Here is an 18,803-nt window from a genome sequence, read left to right as displayed (position 1 = left end):
CTTTGTGTGACCCTGATTTGTCTCTCCTGGGCTGGGGCCTGGGGTGGCGGGGCTGGAGGCTGCTCAGGGCCAGGTGTGAGGTGACCCGACCTAGCTTTGCTCTTGGCCTGCCCCCCATGTTCCCTGCCTGGCCCTGCGGTTCCCCGACTCAGGCCCCAGTCCCTGAGCAGAGAGAATGGCCCTCTGTTCAAGCCTGGGCCTGGACGAGCCCCAGGACGCTTGTGCCCCCTCGCCGCACCCCTCACCCCTGGGGAAGGAGGTCTGAGCCTCCTCCCCGACCCCTGCACAGGCTGCTGTGTGTCCCCTCCATGGTTAGAGAACTGGCCAGCCTCCCTGAGGGCCTCTCCTTCCTTCCCCCACTCAGGACACCCCCTGGAGGTGACAACCTGGAACCTGTGAGAAATGGGTACTGGACAGGCCCTGCCCACGAGGAGGGTGGAGGCCCATCCTCGAAGGTGTGGGCAGGGGAGCGAGAGGGCAGCGGAGGGGACACTCCCCCTCTGGGAACTCTCCTCCCCCGCCCTCCCGCCAGGCACTCTGTCGCTGCTGCTGCCCTGGCCGAGGGTGCTGGGACCAGGCCGCTGGGGAGAGCCGGCGCTGGCCAGGACAGCCCTCCTAATGGCCCAGGCGCCACCCTACTTGTGGGAACGCTCAGGGCTGGCCCTAGTGGAGGTGGAGCCCCTCCTGCGCCCCAGGCCCTGGGGCTTGGCCTCTCGTTAGCGTGAGTCCCGGCAGCAGTCACTCTCAGTCTCAACCACCAGGAGGGCAGAGGTGGACGCCCCATGGGCCTGAGGCAGCTCACAGGAGCGCTGACCTGCAGGCCCTCCTGGCACCCCCATCCCCTGCTTTGGGGTACCGGGGGCTCAGTTTCCTCATCTGCACAGGACGGCTTCTTCCTTCCTTCATGCCAGAGCTGATCGCTCGCAGAACCCCAGGCCAGAGCTGGATACAGCAGTGAGACGAGCAGGGCCGCTCTGGGCCTGACCCCTCCTAGGTGGAGTGCCTGGCCTGGTCCCTGGGCAGAGCACATGTGTGCCATCCATGTTTCCTCCCTTATGGGGCTGTCTCATCACCATGAGATGACCGGGCAGAGAGCAGGCCTTGCAGCCCCTCCAGCTCCAACTGGGGCTCCCAGTCCTGGGGCTCGAGGTGAGCAGGGGGTTTGCTTAGTCACCCACAGCGCTCCTGGCCCCCGCCTGTCTCCCCTTGGGACAGCTTTGCTCCTGGAGCCCTTCCCACTGGGCCTGGAGCCCCTCCCAGCTCCCCACCCACTTCAGCCAACCAGCTGTCTCTGCCTGCTGTTCTAAGAGCCAGGCTGGCCATTTGAGGCATTCCTCCTGAGTCCCAGAAAAGAGGTGGGGAGGGGCTGGGCCCCAGGGGCAAGGTCTTGGAGTGAGCTTTGCCAGGGGAGGGGCGGTGGGTCACCAGCTCAGCAGGCTGCGGGCTTCAGATGCTGGGCCTGCTCGACCCTCCCTGAGCTGCGCAGAGGCAGAGAGAGCTAGCTGCTCACTGTCTCCAGGCCAGAGGCTCTGGGGGCAGGGCAGGGACCAAATGGGGGAGAAGCAGCCTGCTCTGGCATGCCTTTGGATGCCCTGATCCACCCCCAAAATGTAGTTTTATCTGAAGCTGTTGTTGGGAGTTTCTAAACTATGGTATTTTTGCAAGTAAGGTTTTCAGCAGATGGGAAGACAGGTACTTGGGGTGACTTTCAGGGAGAGATGGTGGCACAGCCAGAGAAGCAGAGAAATGGATGGTGGTGACTTTCCAATCAGGGAGATGTTGCCTGACTCCCCAGCTCCTGATTTACAGCTTTCCATTCATCTGTTCATTTGTTTGTTCATCCACCCACCCATCCATCCATCCATCCATTGATCCATCCATTCATTCATCTGTTCACAAGGACAGGTTGGGTGCCCTTCTGTACCAGTCTCTGCATCCCTTATACTCCTTCACTTCTGCTGTTATCTGAGCTCTTTGCTTTAATTTTATTCAAGTTTTTGTTGTCACAGATAATTTGCTCCTGACATTAACTGGTTTGGAGCTTTGTGTCATCCTGGGTCTCTGTCCTGCCTATGATCTGCCCATGGGCCTTGTGATGGCATCTCACACGTCCCAGCTGGTGAAAACGTGTCCCTGAGAGGCTACAATGCTGGGGGTGGCGTGGGAGGCCTGCCCCGCTGGACTGTTCCACCTGCACAGGTGTGCCCCAAAGAAGGGGGACTGAGACGCCATTCCTGTTCCCTGGGGTAGGGATAGTGGGCTGGGTGGCACCGTACGCAGGGGTGAGGGTATCTGTTAGGCCCCAGCCTCCCAAGAAAGGTCTCCTTGGCCTTCTAGCTCCTCTGGTTAATTCATTGTGTTTTTTTAAGTCTTCTGTATCCTTGCTGATTTCTTTCCTACTTGCTCTGTCAGTTCCCAGGAGAAGAATGCTAAAATCTCCACCTGTGATTGTGCATCATCTCTTTTTCATTTTAGTTGGCCCATTTTTGCTTTATGTCTGAGGCTATGTTAGTAGGTGCATACAAATTTAGAGCTGTGTGTCTTCCTGGTGAGTTGACCCTTTATCTTTACAAACTGTCCCTCTTTGTCTAGCAGAGCTTCTTGCCTTAAAGTGTCCTCCATCTGATAGTAGCAGCCACACCAGCTTTCTCTTTTTCTCTACCAGCCACAGACAATATGCAGACGAATGGGCATGGTCAGATGTGGTCTGCATTGAGCAGAATTTGGACCCTGGTCCAGAGGGATTACTTTTGCCCTGGTGGCAGTTAGGACAGGGACTGGGCTGGCTGAGGCTGGGCTCCAGTCTCTGTGAGGACTGGCCTGATACTCCCGTCCTCACTTCTCGCTCCTAGCCCCATAGGAACCACAAGCAAAGACCCTACTCCCTGGCAGGTACTGAACACCCGGGAGACTGCCGGACGCCCTCCTCAGCCGCTCAGCCTCTCCACCGCTGTTAACCAGTTGCAAACCCTGGCAGGGACCCTGTGCCAACGTCAGGCTCACTTCTTGGGTTTTCCTCTCCGGGATCTCAGAACCCGTGTCCTTGATGCTTTGCTTGCTCATAATAGACAATAAATAAGCAACTCATATGGTATATTAGGGGATGCGAGTGCTATGGAGAGAATAGATTAAGGAGAATGCAGAATGCTGGGCAAGGTAGAGTGGAATGTGAAACAGGGCGGAAGAGTTGACCTCTTTGGGATGTAACATTTGAGGAAAACATAGAAGGAGATGAGGGAGTTAGTCAGACAAATGTCTAGGGAAGAGCATAGCAGGCCCAGGAACATGCAAAGGCCCTGGGGCAGGGTGGTTCCTGGCTGGGGAGCAGTGGGGTGGCCAGTGTGGCTGCAGTGAGGGTGGGAGGGTCTAAAGTCAGGGAGCATGTGGGCATCCCAAGGACTTGGCTCTTCTGCGTGAGAGGGGAGCCTCTGGAAAGTTCCAAGTGAAGCCATGGGTCTGACTTGTATTTTAAAAGGACCTCTCTGGCCGTTATATTGAGAACCCACTGTTGGAAGGTAGAGGCAGGGAGGCCAGTTTGGGGGCCAAGGAAGGTAGAGGCAGAGAGGCCAGTTTGGGGGCCAAGGTGGTCATCTGGGCAAGAGCTGGTGGTGGCCCAGATGGTGGGAGAATGGCGCTCTGGATGTTTGAGGGCAGAGCTAGTGGGATTATGTTGCAGGTGGGTGTGAAAGGGAGGGGAGCTGAGGATGATGTGTGAGCTTGGCTCCTGCAATAGCCCAGCCTGGGGGCTCCTGAGAGCGTTGCCTTCACCCTGGGGTGATCCAGCCACCTTTGGCCCCTCCATCCTAGAGAGTCTGGAGTCCCGTGGCAGCTGGAGGAGGGAACCCATCACACCCACGTGGATGCAGGGGGCTCGGATGGGGGCCTAGTGCTCTCCCAGCTACCAGTCCCCAGGATGGAGCGGGGAGCACATCCACACCCTCTGCATGGTGACCACAGAGCTCCCGGCCTGAGCAGCAGAGGAACGATGCAGCTAACAGATGGGAAGACCGAGGGTGGGGCTGTGGGAGGAAGACGGGAGCTCAGCCTTGGGCACGTTAAGCTTGAGACGCCTCCATCACACGAAACAGGGTGTCAGGCAGCCAGAATGGGCACAGGAGTCTGGAGTACAGGAGAGAGGTGCTTAAAGCACAAGAAGGGAGCCCACTGGGTGGGCGAGTATGGCTGGCGCAGAGGCTGGGGCAGGCGGGTGGGGTGGGGGAGGACTCCTGCAGGAGGATGAGCTTGGGGAGAAGGGGAGGAGGCCTCAAAGAGAGGGAGGGGGTCTCAGACCGGAAGGAGGAGGCGAAGAGATATCGGCAGAGATCTGAGCCCTGGACACGTCCAGCCCGGAGTGCAGGGTGCACAGGGCTGGTGCCAGGACCCCCCAGAGGCACCCTGGGGCTGAAGCTGTCTCTGCACTGTGGACTCCAGGCGGCCTAGGACCCAGCCTGGTGAGCAGCTGCACAGAGCCCAGTGGGGGCCGGGGCCGGGTGTGTGTGTGTGGCGGGGGTGGGGGGGGGTCTGGGCCCAGAGAGCACCACGCTGGGAGGGCAGATCCAGGAGGGGCCGGGGCTGGAGGGGGGACTGCCCTCCGAGGGTGCCCCCAGTGAGGCAGGAACAAGAAGGGGCAGAGGAGGCTGGACACACACACCACCTGTCCTTCCATTTTCCCTCCTGCACCCCCCATGCCACCCTGCCTTCCCCGTCACCCAGAGACCCACGACCCTGCCCCCACCCCAGCACACCCCCAACAAACACATGGGCTGCAGTTCATTTAATGCTGTTTTTCTTCAATTTTCCTGGCTCAAGCTGCATCCACTCCCATGGCCTCCACAGGGCACTCGCGAATCCCACGGTACGCCTTGGGGGATGCTCAGCCAGCCGAGGCTGGGCATGGTGCTACTTCTTCTTTGCAATCTTCTCCTTTTTGATCAATTCAGAAAATTCTAGAACAGGAGACAGATTTCTAGTAAATAACCCCCTGGCTTGTGCCCCACCAAGCCCTGCAGGCCCAGCGGGAAGCCTCCTTTATGATGGGGGACCTCGCGGTCCAGGGAGGCCCTGTATCCTGCCCTCCTGAGTCCTGGGTGGGGAGCAGGAAGGACCGGAACTTGGCTGCCTGAGTGCCCCACACCGTTGTCGTGTGCCCTGTGCCCGGCCAGCTTGGCGGTGGTGAGCTCACCCACCCTGGGTCTTACGATGAACCCTCAGCAGTTCCCCTCAGAGTCTCTGAGCAAGTGCTCCTGTGATCATCCTGCCTTCAGTGGGGAAACTGAGGCACAGAGAGGCTGGGGGGCTGCATCCTAAACAGACCCCTTGGCCCGGCTGCCCCTCTTTTAAGTCTTGCGACCACCGCACAAGTCAAGGTTTGCTGGTATTTGCGGGCAGCAAGTGGAGGCCTGGAGGGTGAGGACAGGTCCCCAGTCTGGGGCTCTGAGCCTGTGCTTGCCTGTTCCCAGGGCCATCCTCCAGGCTTGGGGTCAGCATCTGGGTGGGTGGGCGGCAGGATGATGCAGACCCCAGGGCAGCCATGGGAGCCTCAGGGAAGGCCTGCAGCCCCACAAATGCCTTTCCTCCTGGGCAACCCCCTCCCGCCTGCTCAACTCACACGCAGCCGTTGGCCCACCTGACCTCCTTTCTCCTGCGTCCACCTCTGCAGCTCCTCAGGCCCTAGTCTCTGCCTCAAACCTTCCTCCCCATCTCGGAAACCCCCCATCTAATCTGCCCCCTCGACCTTCCCCAAAGCCGGCTTGGGCCACCTCTCCCCTGCTCAGAAACCTGCAGCAGCTCCCCTGGGCCCGGTGAGATGCCCAAGCCCCCTCAGCATCCTGGAGACTCAGCTTCCCCCTCTGTGAACAGGGACGATGGTGACCACCACAGGTGGCTGTAAGCTTTGGGGGATGGGGTTCACGCCTGGCAGTGGGGAGCCTGGTCAGCCCTGCACAGAGACAGGCTCTGGACGTGGAGCAAACTGAGTGCGAGTGACGGGGAGTGGGGGGCAGGAAAGTCCTGAGAGGTATCCCTGCCCCTCTCATCTCTGCTGCCCCACCTTCGAAGTCAATCCTCCCGTCCCCACCCATGTCGGCTGCTTGGATCACGGCCTCAGCCTCCTCGTCCGTCAGTGGGGTGGTGGGCCCGCTGCTGGGGATGATGCGCAGGATGTACCTGGGGCCAGGGGTGGGCTTGGGTCAGAGCTGAGGGGGCATCTGGCCAGTGCCCAATGGTATACAAGGTGCCTGCTCCCCACTTTACAGCTGGAGAAACTGAGGCCCAGCTGGAGAGGGGTCTCTGGTCCTGGGCCCAGTGCTGTGCCCCTGGACCCTGTTTCTAGCCTGGCCCCATCTCCCACAAGGCCTGCTGGAGCCAGTGGGGGTACCAGGTCTTCTGGGGTGAACGTGGTAGCTGTAGGTCAGGGAGGGGGCCCAGAGCTCAGTACCCCCTCATCCCCAGCCACCACCAGGGAGGGGGCCCAGGGCTCAGGACATCCTGTCCCTGGCCATTGGCTGTTACTTGGTCTCATTCCACTCGATGAAGCCGCTCTTGTCCTTGTCCAGGGTCTGGAAGGCCTTGCGGATGACACTCTCCTGCTGCCCTGAGGCTTGGAACTTCTGCATGTACTCAAAGAACTTGATGTAGTTGAAGGAGCCTGGGGATGAACGGGCGTGTCACCAGGACCATCCCCCTCGGGGCTGGACTGCCCTGGCCAGCAGGGCCTGGGCCCAGAGGGGGATTCCTCCCCTGGGGTGGGGGCTGCCGGGTCCTGTGCCCTCCCCCAGCCCCGGGGGGGGCTCCTGCATCCACAGTGGGGCTGGCCCAGTGCGGGCGGGGGCGGGCTGTACCATGGTGCCTCATGTCGGTGGGCAGCAGATCTATGTCCTTGTCCGACAGGGATGTACCCATGGCCATGGTCATCTTCTTCATCTGGGAGGAGAAGTCCTCGTCCATCCTGGCCCTGCAGGGAACAGGGAGCCGGCTCGGCAGGTGTGCTGGGCAGGAAAAGGTGCTCTGCCTGGACTCTGCCTGGTGCCAGCTCCTGGCCCTGGAGTGGGGACCCCAGGCACCCAGACCCCAGGCAGGCCTCGGGCTGCAGAGGGTGGCTGGAAGGGTCAGCTTTCCCAGCACCCTGGGGCCCCGGCCTTGCAGAGGCCCTCGTGCCCAGGCCCTGAGGAAGATGCGTCTGAGCCCTGCCTCTTGGTAGCTGGCCACCCTGAGGTGTTACCCCACTTCACAGAAGAAGAGACTGAGGCTTTGAGACGATAAGTGATACACACGAGGTCCTTCACTCTGCTCGGAAGAGGCGGAGGTGGCGCTGTCTGACCCCTCAACGCTGCTGGGTAATTTCCTCTGTCCTTCCGGGCTCACCTCAAAGCCGCCCCCTCTGGGAAGCCTTCCTGGTTACCTGAAGCACCACCTCCTCCTGCCAGGACTCAGGGCCCAGGGCCTTGGTCTCTCTCTCCCGGACCCCAGACCGGCGGGCCTTGGTCATCCTGGCTGGACACTAGCCGCCGGCTGGGAGGCGTGCTGTGTGTAGGCCAGTCTCGAGCTGGCCCTGGACTGAGCAAGGCCCAGACCCACTCCAGCAGGATGGCCCCACCCCCTTCCCAGGCGCTCAGGAGGGCGGCCCGCTGTGCATCTGCCCTGAGGAGGTGCCCACGGCAGTGTCCCCACTTCTTGGAGGTTCAGGCAGGAGCCACTGAGGCAGGCCGGGATTCCAGCTCGGCAGGTGGGGTCTGGGCACAGGGACCGGGCTGTCCTGTGCCCCCACACAGTGCCTTGTGACCTGCGGAGCTCTCGGGTTGCTGTCCCCAGGGCGGGTTGGGTTCTGGGGCTCGTGGCAGAGCAGCTATTTCAGAGGCTCGTTGGCCCTCTCTGAAGTTCACGGGGTGGTGGAGCCTTCTGGAACCTACTCCCGCCGCCAGGAGAGGCAGCTCAGTGACCTGCTGGGCATAAGCCAGTCAGGCAGTGGCCGGAGGCGTCTCCTTTCTCCCAGTAGAGAAGCCACGGGTCAAAGGTTGCAACTCAAGCTGCAGCGGGGGGCAGGGAGGGCTGGATCCAGCCCAGGGCTGCGTCCTGCTTCCTGACCCTGGGCGTGCCCCCCAGCTGCTCTGGGCCTCAGGCTCCTCATCTGTGAGATGGAGAGACCCCTGCCCGCCCGCCCTGCCCTGCCCTGCCCCTTCGCAGGGTCATGCAAGGAGCCATGAGAGAAGGAGATGGTGGGGAAAGGGTGTCGGATCCTGTGGTGGCTGTCACCCATAATGGCCAGTCCCTGCATCCAGTCCGGGAGGTGGGGCGGGGGTGGTCAGCTGGGATCAAGGGCAGGCCCAGGCCTTGGAGGCCCAGGACAGACCCCACTACCCTGCATCCCACGGTGAGACCGTGATTCCCCTCTCTACCCTGGAATCATGGGGTCCATTCTGGAGGGAAGGGATTCCCTGGCTGCCACTCGGGGCCTTGCCCAGGGCCAATGTCACCCCCTTTATGGAGGAGGGACAGGGCCAAATTCCAGGCCAGGTCTGGCCAAGCCTTGGGTTGACATCCTGACTGCAGAGCGCTGTGGGCGCCCTGCGCTGGGCTGTTTACCACCCTGCTCCCACCCCGTTGCTCTCCGGGGCATCCCCCCACCCCCACCCCCCATGAAGGCAGGGGAGCCTGAGATCAGAGCTGGAGACAGCAGGGGAGGCAGGGCCTGGGCCTCAGGCTGTGGTTGGTGTATTTATAGCACCTGATGCAGGGCCTAGGATGGAGTCTCACCTGGCACGCCTAGTCAGGGCAGGAAGCGGGGAGGGGGGTGGGGAGGGGGCTACACGGCACCGCACGGAGCCGGCTCTGCAGCCCCCTGCGCAGCCTCCCGGGGTGCTCCCAGCGCCTGGAAGGCCTTCCTCCCTCTCCTCCCGCCTCACTGCCTTCCATAGCCAAAGCTGGTCATAGCTTTAAGGCCTGGCTCCGCCCCACCTCAGACCCCCACGTATGCCCAGTATTGCTGCGTTCTCTATGCCCCCTCCAAGGCTGGCAGGGCCCTCCCCTGTCCCCAGACCACTCAGGACCGCCCATGTGGCCCTCCTGGGGGCTGTGGTCTGCATCTAGCACCTGAGAGTGAATCACCAAGTTCAGATGCTCAGTGAGAAAAAGGCCTCATGGGCTGGAGGGAGGTGGGAGGGGTGATGGAGGCCTTGGGGCCCCACTGGGACGGGGGCTGGGCACGTGGGCCCAGAGCTGGCTCAGCATGCCTGCCAGAGTTGGTGGGTCTGGGGGCCTTGGAGCCTCTGTTCTGCCAGGCCCTTCCCCCACTCAGCACCGGGAGCCCTGTGAGGGGGTCTCAGCCACCCCCTACTGACCCCAGCTTGCAGCCATGCTCTCAGAGGCCCGCCTAGGCACATGTGTGCACACGTGCCCACCCCTGCAGACCCAGTTACCTTGGGGCTGCCCCTCTCCTTCCTCCTCTTTTTCTTCCTCTCCTGGACCTCCCTGGGGTTCCCCCAGCACCCAGGGCCTCCCCTTGTCCAGCGGAAGACGAGGCCCAAGCTCCTACCATGCAGCTCGGGCAGCTCTGGCCCGGCTGGGTGCCCATACCACCCCTCCCTGGGCAGGGCTCACCTTCGCCCGGCTTCCTTCGAGGGCTCTGGGAAGGCGGGTCAGGCTGGGGGTGCTGAGAGGCTGTGGGGGCTCCAGCTTTTATACCTGAAGCCGCTCGGCCTGTTTACATCTTGGGGCTGCAGCTGTCCCCCCGCCTCTCCCGGGTACTCCAGCCTGGTACTGGCCGCCCCCAGGGGCTCGCTGGCACTTGGCACGTCCACACCGGGCTGGGCAGACTGACCATTAGCAGCACCTGGCCTCCCCGAGCCTGGGGTGGGGGTAGGGAGAGTGACGACATTGCTGAGTGAGTAGGCTTGCTATCTGTCGCAAGAGGTCCCACCCTGCCTGCTGGCCTCGTGGGGGTGAGAGGGGGTGGCGGTCCAGGAGATGGCAGGGGGTGCAGGCCGCCAGCGTGTCCGAGATGGCAGCAGAAGACTGGACGACTGGGCCTCCTCTGATGAGAAGCCAGGCTGGGCAGCTGTCCTTTGTCCCTGGGTCACTGTGGGGGGCTGGGAGCCATGCCAGGGCTGGCTGTCAAGGCGAGGGGAGGAGAGGGAGGTCTCCGTCAGGCAGGATGGCTCCTGCAGGCACAGGGAGCAGGGCTGTGTGACCCCGGGCGGGGCTGGCCTCTCTCCCTGGGAAGGGCCCTCACAGGGCAGTCACCAGGGTGAGGACGAGGGACCAGAGAGGGACACATTGCCGTGAGCCCCTCCTGGCCGTGGCCCACCTGGAGGGGAACGGCTCACGGTTCATTCGCTTCCTCGGCCTCAGTGTTTTACAGAGTGGTGCCCCTGACGGTGCAGACGTCTGTGCAGCCCCTTTCCTACCCTCCATCACCAGCTGTCCTCTGCGGGGGTTTCTGCCCCCGTCATTTTACATGGCGCTCCTATAGCTCTGAGATCTGCTTTCTCTGCACAAAAGTTTATCATGTGTCGCCGCACTCTGCCATGACGTAAGACAGCTCTGTGTTAGGCCAGCAGGCTGAGGATGTTCTAGTAAGTTCCTTGACTGACCACCTGCTGCTGGACCTGGAGCAGGTCCCAGTGCTTTTCTTTCTTTCTTTCTTTTTGGCCATGCCACGCGGTATGTGAAATCTTAGTTCCCCAACCAGGGATCGAACCCGCGCCCCCTGCAGTGGGAGTGCAGGGTTTTAACCACTGGACCGCCAGGGAAGTCCCAGGTCCCAGTGCTTTTGTCATCAGAGACACTGTGGGAGACCAGAGTGGGAGGACCAGGACGAATGATGGAAGTTTCCATGGTCCTGCCACGTTCCTCTCCAAAAGGGTTACCCTAAAGATTTCCAGCCAAGGCTGGGTGACTCGCACCTCCTGCACACCCACACCTACACTGCAGTCTGGTCCCCAGCAGGCAGCAGGGACATCTCTTAACATGTCTGTACATAGAGTTGAATGTTATCCGCATGAAAGGAGCAAGGCACCGACACTCTACAACACGGATGAGCCCTGACAGCCCCACAATGAGAGGAAAAAGCCAGTCACAAAAGGCCACATAGTCTGTGATGCCATTGGTTATAAAATGTCCAGGAGAGGCAAATCCATAGAGACAGAAAGCAGACTGGTGTTTGCCGGGGGGCTGGGGGAATGGGGAGTTACTGTTTAATGGGTACGGGGTCATGAGAATGTTCTGGAACTAGATAGAGGTGGTGGCTGCACATTATCGTGAATGCACTAAACACTACGGAGTTGTTCGTATTAAAATGGCTTATGTTATCTGAGCACCCTCTCTGCCGGCACCTTCCAGAAGGCCCTATCTGTGCCCACCCCTGCCCAGGCCATGAAGCGAGGTCTGGGGAGCGGGTGGGCGGGCTCCTGGACCAGCACCTGCCCGGAGCTGACAGATGGCCAGTCCCCTGGGCAGCCCCTCCCGTTTCATTTCGGTTCAGAGTTGGGCCGCCCCTCCTCTCCTGAAGCCCTGGCCCTAGCTTACCAGCCCCCCTCTGGGCTGAGCTGGCCTGGAGGGGCCACGGGGACCAGCTCACAGCTCTGGGGATACCGTTGTCCCCTGTGCCCAGGCACGGCAGGCACTGTCCGCTTGGGACGCCCTGGTCTCTCGGGCCCTCGTGGGGCTGGCACTGCCCCCCACCCCGGCCTGCCTGGAACAACTTCGCGGGAGGGGTCTGGTGGGCTCTCGGCCCTCCTGCTGCAGACTGGAAACCCCTGCAGAGATCCGCAGCCCAGCCCTGCCCCATGACGTGAGTACTAGACACCTAAGAGGAATTAGCTCTTCTTTTCCAGGGAGCCGTTTTTATATAAGGACAAAGCTCTTTCAAGCCACAGCCTCCTCAGAGCATGGCGTCTCCCCCTGGCTGGCTCGGAACGCCAGGCAGCACCTTCCCGTTCCTGGGGAGGCCGGGTACCCTTGGCGGATGCACCTGCTCTGAGGTTTCTTTGGCAAATGCTGGAACCCTCTCACCCCCACTTCGCAGAGCACAGCTGCGGTGGGTGGGCTTGTGGGGGAGAGGTTCGCCTGAGGTTGGGGCCTATCTGCGGGCACGTTTGGGTGGGGGACAGCATTTACCCTTGGCACCCCTCCCGTTCACACAGAAGTGGGGGTGGGGAAGTGTAATTACAACAAGGGACATCTGTTTCCCTGCCCCCATCCCAGGCCAGGACCACATCCCCGTGCAGCAGAAAGGGGTGGGCCGGGGGAGCCCACTGGGGGGTGAGGTCCTGGCCGGCAGGGGTGTCCCTGTGGCCCTGCACTTTGGTGCCCAGCATGTGGGTTTGTGGGCTGAATTTGGGGCAGCCTTTCATGCAGAAATGCTGATGCGGGTTATTACAGGAAGGACTCAAGAGGTGCTGGCCATCCCCATGGCCCTGCCCCTGTGTCCTTTACCACAAAAGATATGTCCATGTCCTAATCCCAGTACCTTGAATGGGAGCTTGTTTGGAAATAGGGTCTTTGCCGATGTGACCCTTAAGACGAGGTCACACTAGATTAGGATGGGCCCTAATCCAGTGACTGGTTCCTTATAAGAAGAGAGACACAGAGAAGAGGGAAAGGCCATGTGGCGACGGAGGGACAGAGGCAGAGGTTGCAATGATATGGCCATGGGCCAAGGAACACCTGGGGCCACCAGGAGCTGGAAGAGGCAGGGAGGGTCCTCCCTTAGACCTTTGGAGGGAGCCCGGTCCTGCCGACACCTCAGTTTTAGATTTCCAGCCTCCAGACTGTGAGAGAATCTATTTCTGTCGTTTGAAGCCCCCAGTTTGTGGTCATTTGTTATGGCCTCCCCAGGACACTCAACAGCCCCTTCCCAGGGACCCTCTCATGTCCCCCTGCTTCCGGCCCTCTCTCCTACCGCTGTCTGCCCGACCCCCGGCCCATCCCCGCCTCTGACCCCCTTCCTGAGCCTCGGGTGAGGACCCAGGTAGGATGTAGGGCTGGGCCCTGGAGGTTCCTGGAGGGACACAAAGGCAGCTGCGTCCACCAGGCTGACCAGGTGCCTACCAGGGCTGTGAATTTAAGGGGCACCAGGCTGACAGGTGAGCAGTCCAGAGCTTCTCTGGCCTCAGGCTCCAGATGGCTCAACACTTTCTGCTCCTGCCTTGATTCAAAATTGCGATATGTTGCTCATGATGGATTTTTCTCATTAATTTTGATTCTTTAAGATATTGCATTAAAATATTAGTTACCTTAATGACCAAGTTTGTTTTTGACAGCTTTATTGAGATATAATTCATATGCTGTGAAGTTGACCATTTTAGAGTGTACACGTCAGTGTTTTTAAGTATATTCACAGGGTTGTGCAACCATCACCTCTATAAAATTCCAGAACATTTTCCTCACCCCCAAAAGAGGCCCTGTACCCCCATTTTCCCCTTCTCTGGACCTCTGACAACCATCAATCTACTTTCTGCCTCTATGGATTCGAATAACCTAGGTCTTTCCCATAAGTGGAATCCTATGGTGTTTGTCCTTTTGCTTTTTTCGCCGAGCACATTTCCAAGGTTCACCCATGCTGTAGTGCGTGTCAGCGCTTCGTTCCTTTTTACTGATGGTAATATTCCCCTATATGGATCCACCACATTTTATGTATCCGTTCATCTGTCGATGGATGTCATTACTGAGTTTTTGGTGCCCTGTGGTGCCTCCCTCACCTCACCTGAGCCCTGGTCTGGCCCCCATGCTGTTCCTGACCTGGGAGGCCTCTCCCCTCTGTCCCAGGGCCTCGGGCCCTCTTGGAAATCCTCTAGGCCCAGACTCCCTGGGGGGTCGGCTCCTTCTAGGGAAGGTGCTCTCCCCCTACTACCCCTGGCTTGTCCTTGACCCCATATTGTCTTTCCTGAGGCTCCTGCCCAAGGCTTCGGTCGCCACGGGCCCAGGGTGCTCTCATGTCCGTGGAAGAGAAGCAGAGACGAGGCATCCCCACCAGCCCGGCCTCTGAAGGTGGAGGCGCGCCTGAGGCACTGATCGCTCCATGTGGGACACCCCAGCCCCCACCGATGTCAGGCCTGGCCTCTGACCCGGCTATGTAGGGCTCTGGGGCATCTTGCCTCCCTCCAGGTGGCGGGGGTGGGGGGGCACATCTGCAGGGATCTCGTGCCATTCCGGGATTGGCAGAAGCCAGTTCTGTGGGATTCCTGGGGCAGGCTGGCCACTGGTCACCCCTGATTGGCAGGTCTACCCCTGTGAGCCCTCACCCCTGCACGCCCTGACCCCAGCACTGGACAAGCCAGGTTCATGGTGTGGGAGCTTTGCCCCTGGGGCTCAGGTTTCTACCTTCTCTGTCTTTTCTCAGAGGGGTGTGTGTGTGTGTGTGTGTGTGTGTGTGTGTGTGTGTTGGGGACGGGTCCTTGGGTCCTGAGGTCGAGGAGAGAGCCCCATGCACCGAGCCTCTCAGCTCCACCCTGCGCAGGGCCCAGCACTCTGTCCTGTCTGTTTGGCCTTGTCACGCCAGCTGAGGGTTGGGCTCATGGCTGGCCTGGAGGTCTTGGACTCAGGGGACCCTGAGTCCAAGACAGCAGTTCTGTCCCAACCCCAGGAAGAGTACAGATAAGCCCTTCCCCTAAATTCCAGTGCCAGTCTTCCTGCCCCCCACTGTGGTGGCCAGTGAGTGCTGGTGGCTGGCCACACACGGGAATCGCTGGCCAGAGGAACAGATCAATGGCGGAGGGACTCAGGGCACCTCTGGTTCAACGGTCACCATGCCAGGGGAGCAGCAGGGCTCCTGGTTCCAGTGAATCTCAGAGGACCCCAGTGCATGGGGGGAAGGTGTCACTCGGGTCAAATGGAGTGATAGTGCTGGATCTGCAGCCCTGGGTGGACTTCCCCTGCCCCACTTAGACCCTGGAGGATATCTGCAACCCTAACGCCCCCGAGATCTGGCCTTCTGTATGCCAGTGTGTGCACATGTGTGTGTGTTCACTGGTCAACCCATGTCACAGAGGTCTTCACAGAGGGTCTTCTGATCCTGGTCACTGAGGCTGGCCATGGTGGCACAGAGAATCTGGACAGGGACAATTTAGGGCCACTGGTCATTTCCCTGCTTGTCCCCAGGGAGTCCCCCAGTTGCGTCGAGGTCCAGGTGTCTGGGGCATCTTCCTGGCGGGCAGAGGCAGGGCCCTTGGTATGGGGGTGGGCAGTGTTGGGCTTTCCTCCTAGGTGGGGAGGGGAGACCCCCCACTGTGGATCCAGCCCCCTCACACTGTGCACTCCTGGATCACAGCCCTCAGCCATCCTTGCGCCTGTGGCTGCTGCCCCTCCAGGCCCCTGGGATCTGAGCCCCTCCCACAGGCCAGGCCCTCTGCTGGCCATTCCCCTGTGGCTCCTTCCTCATCAACAAGGCCTTTGGGGCAAAGCTGTTTAGAGTAGTGGCCACAACATCAGGGCCAGTAAGAAGGTTCTGGATGCCCCATGCTCCTCCACAGACCTGAGGTTGTTGGGGCCACCCATGGCAGGGGACCCCGAAGGTCTGAGAGGAAAGGAGGCCCCTTCCTTTGCCCATGGGGGAACTGTCTACACAATGGGCCATCTTAGGTTAAGAAGGATGTGTCCTGGCATCCTCTCCTGAGGGCTGGCCCTCACCATCCTTTCTCTGTCCCTGCCCACCCCTGTTCCATTGATCCTTGCCCTCCCCCAAAGCCTTAGGAGCCCCTCCTGCCCGCAGAAACCCCCTGCCTTCCAGCTGGGTCAGCCAAGGAGCTTTGCCCATCTGGATGGACGTAGAGTGAGTGACCCAAGTTACATAAAACTCAAATCCCGGCTACATAGTAACTCTCTCTCCGCTCCCAGGGGGTGGGGAGGGGACGGTTCCCAGCCCCCTGCGAGCTCAGCCCCCCTGCCCTCCTGAAGCCGCCTCATCCATGCAAGATGGCGCGGCAGGGCGCGCAGCCGGCGGGGAGGGGACGGTCCCTCGGTGCCCAGCGCCGCCGCGCCCGCCCTAAACGCCAGGCGCTGTTCTCTCCAGGGCGGGGGCGGCCGCTCCTTCTCCACGGTTGTCGCAGCGTGGCACAGGCGCGGGCGGTGTGGGCAAAAATAGCCCCCCCACCCCGCCGGCGCGGGCGCCGCCCAGAAGGCGCGGGGCCGGACCAAAGCTGCCTCCGAAACCGGCGTGTGCAGGCCGCGTGCGGGGCCCCGACCCCCGCGTGCCGGGGCCCGCGCCTCCGGGCCACCCAGCGCGCGCTTTCGTATTGCTCCTGCGTGCCACCGTGCCCACCCCCGCGCGCGCCGCCGCGCCCCCGCCTTCCCGCTCCTACCCCCACGCCTCTGCCCACCCCCGCGCCTCCAGGTGCCCCCTCCCCGAGTCTCCGTCCCGCCCCCTCCCCCCCCCGCACTTTTCGCCTCCGAGCACCCCTCCCCCACTCTCCGTGCCCCCGAGCCTTCGGGTCTCCCATCCTACGTCTCTGAGCTCCCACCCGGCCTCAGTATCCCCCTCCCCGCCCCCCTTCCCCCCGCACCTTCCGCCTCCCAGCGCCCCCCCATTCTCCGTGCCACCCCCGCGTCTCCGGATCTCCCATCCTGCGTCTCTGTGTCCCCTCGTGCCTTCGTGCCCCCCACGTCTCCGTACCCCCCCAGCCTTCGGGTACCCCCACCGCGCGTCTCCGTGCCCCCCCAGCGGTGTAGAGAGCCCCCCCTCCGCGCGCGCTCCCGCCGGTGTTTTCGGACTGCACCAGCCCGGGAGCCCCGTGGCGCCGCGGCCGGCCGGGGGAGGCGCCTCGTCTGTCGCCGCCGCACCGGCACCCGCACCCGCACCCCCGCCGGCCCCGCGGCTGCGGCTGTGGGCGCTGGGCGGGCGCGGCGGCCAAGGCGCGCTCGCACCTGCGGCGGCCGCTCGGGTGATGGCGCGCCGCGGGCCGCGGGCGTCCTGAGCGCAGCGCCCGCCGGGGGATGCCAAGACGCGCTGCTGGCCCTGGCCATGTCGTCGTCCTTCTTCAACCCCAGCTTCGCCTTCAGCTCGCACTTCGACCCCGGTGAGTCCCCTGGCCGCGCCCCTTGCCAGCCCTCTGCCCGTTGCGGCTGCCCCTAACCTGCCCGACTGCGGACATGATGCTTCCAGAGCCCCCGGTTTCCTATTTTGCATGAAAGTTAACCCTTTCCCCACTCTGAGTGGAGCCGCAGAAGGAACGGCTTTCCGCGCTGGACCCCCTGGAAGCCCGGAGGTGGGCAGGCCTTGGGGCTGGCACCTGCATGGCTGAGGCCTCCAGCAGCGGGTGTGGGCAGTGGGGGCACTGCCCCTGTCTCTGTGGAAGCTTCTGTCTCAGGTAACTGGGGCAGGAGGGCCCGTGTTGGCCCCAGGTGTCCGGGGGAGGAGGTGGCCAGGACTAAGGGCCCCCGGGAGGTGTGGGAATGTCGCCCCCCCAGGCCCAGGTGACCATGGCCCCTTGTGGATCTACGGTCTTAGCAATAGGAGGCTTCTCCCCAGGCTGGGATCTGGTTCTGGGGAGCCGTGCCAGGCCACCCAGTCGCCTGCATGGGGAGGTGGGAGCAGTGGTCAACCCACAGGACAGAGCCCACTGAGCAGAGGCTCAGAGGAGATGGGCCTCAGTGGATGCCCAGGCCTTCCGGGCAGGGAGAGGCCCAGGTGGCGCTGTCAAGCTGGCTGCAGGGGGCGTGGGGCCAGGCTGGCGGCCCTGGCAGCCTGTTTACCCATGGCTGCCTGACCTCCTGGCAGCTGTGGGCGGCTGGGGTGGGCAGAGGGGCCAGGGGCAGCTGGAGGCCTGCATCTGTCACCAGGAGGTGGTAGACTTTCTTCCCTCTGTCTTCACTGGCCTCACCACCCCCCTCCTTGGCCCGAGTGGGAGATAAACCCCTGCCCTGGAGCCTTGGCCGCAGGGCCCAGAGTCCCACCCACATGTCACTGGGGCTCTGGCACAGGCTAATCCAGCCAAAACAAAGCCGGGTGAGCACGTGATGGGCTCTCCTGGGTCTCCCTCCCTGGAGTAGGGTCCAGTTCGTGCAGTGATGCACAGGGTCCCCTGGGTACGGCCCCATCTGAAGGCATTTGCTCTTGGGGGAGGGGACCTGATAGCAGGTTCCTCTGCTGGGCTTAGGGTGTGGGTGTCACTGGCTCAGAATTGACTTCCCAAGGCGACTCCTGGAGCTTGGAGAATGTGGAGTCACCAGTGGATGGCCCAGAATCTGGCAGCGACAGCCCTGGCTGGGCTCTGAGGGCAGGGGCTGCAGGTGGCCCTGCTGAGCAGTCCCAGGCCCAGACAACCTTTAGGGACAGGTGTCCCGCTGGCTCCGAGCTGGTGCTCCATGCAGTGTGGCTGCTGGGGAGTGAGGGTCCAGCCTTGAAACTGTTGGCAGTGTGGCGGGGTGTGTGCCAGGACTGACCCAGGGATGGCGATGCCCTCCCCCACGCCCTGCCTCTTGCACTCTTTGTGGGGCCCAGACTTGCCCTGTGTGGGTTCAGTACCCTCCCCCCACCACACACACACCCCGTGTGTCCCAGCACGAGACCCTTCCCCCATCTTAGAAAGACAACTGAGCTTGGCTCCTCTTGCAAGTGTTCCTGTAAACAGCTGTGATCAATGTAATTATAATGTGTCAGTTTAAGGACTTACGAGGGAAAAAAGTTGTCAGGAGGCAAGTGGAGATCTGTTTGGAGTGAAGGGGAGAACTGTGCCCCACTGTGGGAGGGGCCGCCCTGGATGGTGGAGATGGGTTGCTGGCTGGGGTGCAGGGCTCTGTGCTGGCCCCCACGTGGGCATTAGGGAGGGGGGGTGGGGTCCGATGCCCTCCTGCTAAATGCCCAGTGTTCAGAG

General features: G+C 61.9%; 2 protein-coding genes and 1 long non-coding RNA gene across 9 annotated transcripts in view; 2 read left to right on the top strand and 1 right to left on the bottom strand.

Annotated features, from left to right (window-relative positions):
* The first annotated feature begins 737 nt into the window (after positions 1 to 737).
* On the top strand, positions 738 to 3,613 carry LOC309650679. Its single transcript, XR_014257681.1, has 3 exons — positions 738 to 1,149; positions 2,853 to 3,515; positions 3,552 to 3,613. It is a non-coding gene; the product is annotated as an uncharacterized lncRNA (long non-coding RNA).
* A 972-nt stretch (positions 3,614 to 4,585) lies between these two features.
* PVALEF (parvalbumin like EF-hand containing) lies at positions 4,586 to 13,928 on the bottom strand. 3 transcript variants are annotated; one of them, XM_082441569.1, is made up of 5 exons: positions 9,595 to 13,928; positions 6,840 to 6,952; positions 6,511 to 6,646; positions 6,050 to 6,141; positions 4,586 to 4,946 (listed from the first exon to the last, which is right to left on the bottom strand). In XM_082441569.1, exons 2-5 carry the CDS (start codon positions 6,943 to 6,945, stop codon positions 4,900 to 4,902), a joined length of 381 nt encoding a protein of 126 aa, XP_082297695.1. In that variant the 5' UTR covers positions 6,946 to 6,952; positions 9,595 to 13,928; the 3' UTR covers positions 4,586 to 4,899. The 3 variants fall into 3 exon arrangements, with proteins under 3 accessions (XP_082297695.1, XP_082297694.1, XP_082297696.1); XM_082441568.1 differs by lacking the exon at positions 9,595 to 13,928 and adding an exon at positions 7,773 to 8,140; XM_082441570.1 differs by lacking the exon at positions 9,595 to 13,928 and adding an exon at positions 7,773 to 8,140 and having other exon boundaries at positions 6,050 to 6,138.
* Positions 13,929 to 16,541: 2,613 nt separating this feature from the next.
* Positions 16,542 to 18,803, top strand: part of AATK (apoptosis associated tyrosine kinase) — a 38,978-nt gene continuing 36,716 nt past the window's right edge. For 3 of the 5 annotated variants that reach the window (XM_082440930.1, XM_082440927.1, XM_082440928.1), the window contains exon 1: positions 16,817 to 17,006. In XM_082440930.1, the coding sequence (XP_082297056.1) occupies positions 16,924 to 17,006 (83 nt within the window). In that variant the 5' untranslated portion in view covers positions 16,817 to 16,923. Of the gene's footprint in view, positions 17,007 to 18,803 lie in introns of all 5 variants that reach the window. The other 2 variants (XM_082440931.1, XM_082440935.1) reach the window with 2 other exon arrangements.

This window comes from Balaenoptera physalus, assembly GCF_965194825.1.
Source record: "Balaenoptera physalus genome assembly, chromosome: 20".
NCBI classification, from domain to species: domain Eukaryota; kingdom Metazoa; phylum Chordata; class Mammalia; order Artiodactyla; family Balaenopteridae; genus Balaenoptera; species Balaenoptera physalus.
This window is presented reverse-complemented; position numbering and strand designations above follow the sequence as displayed.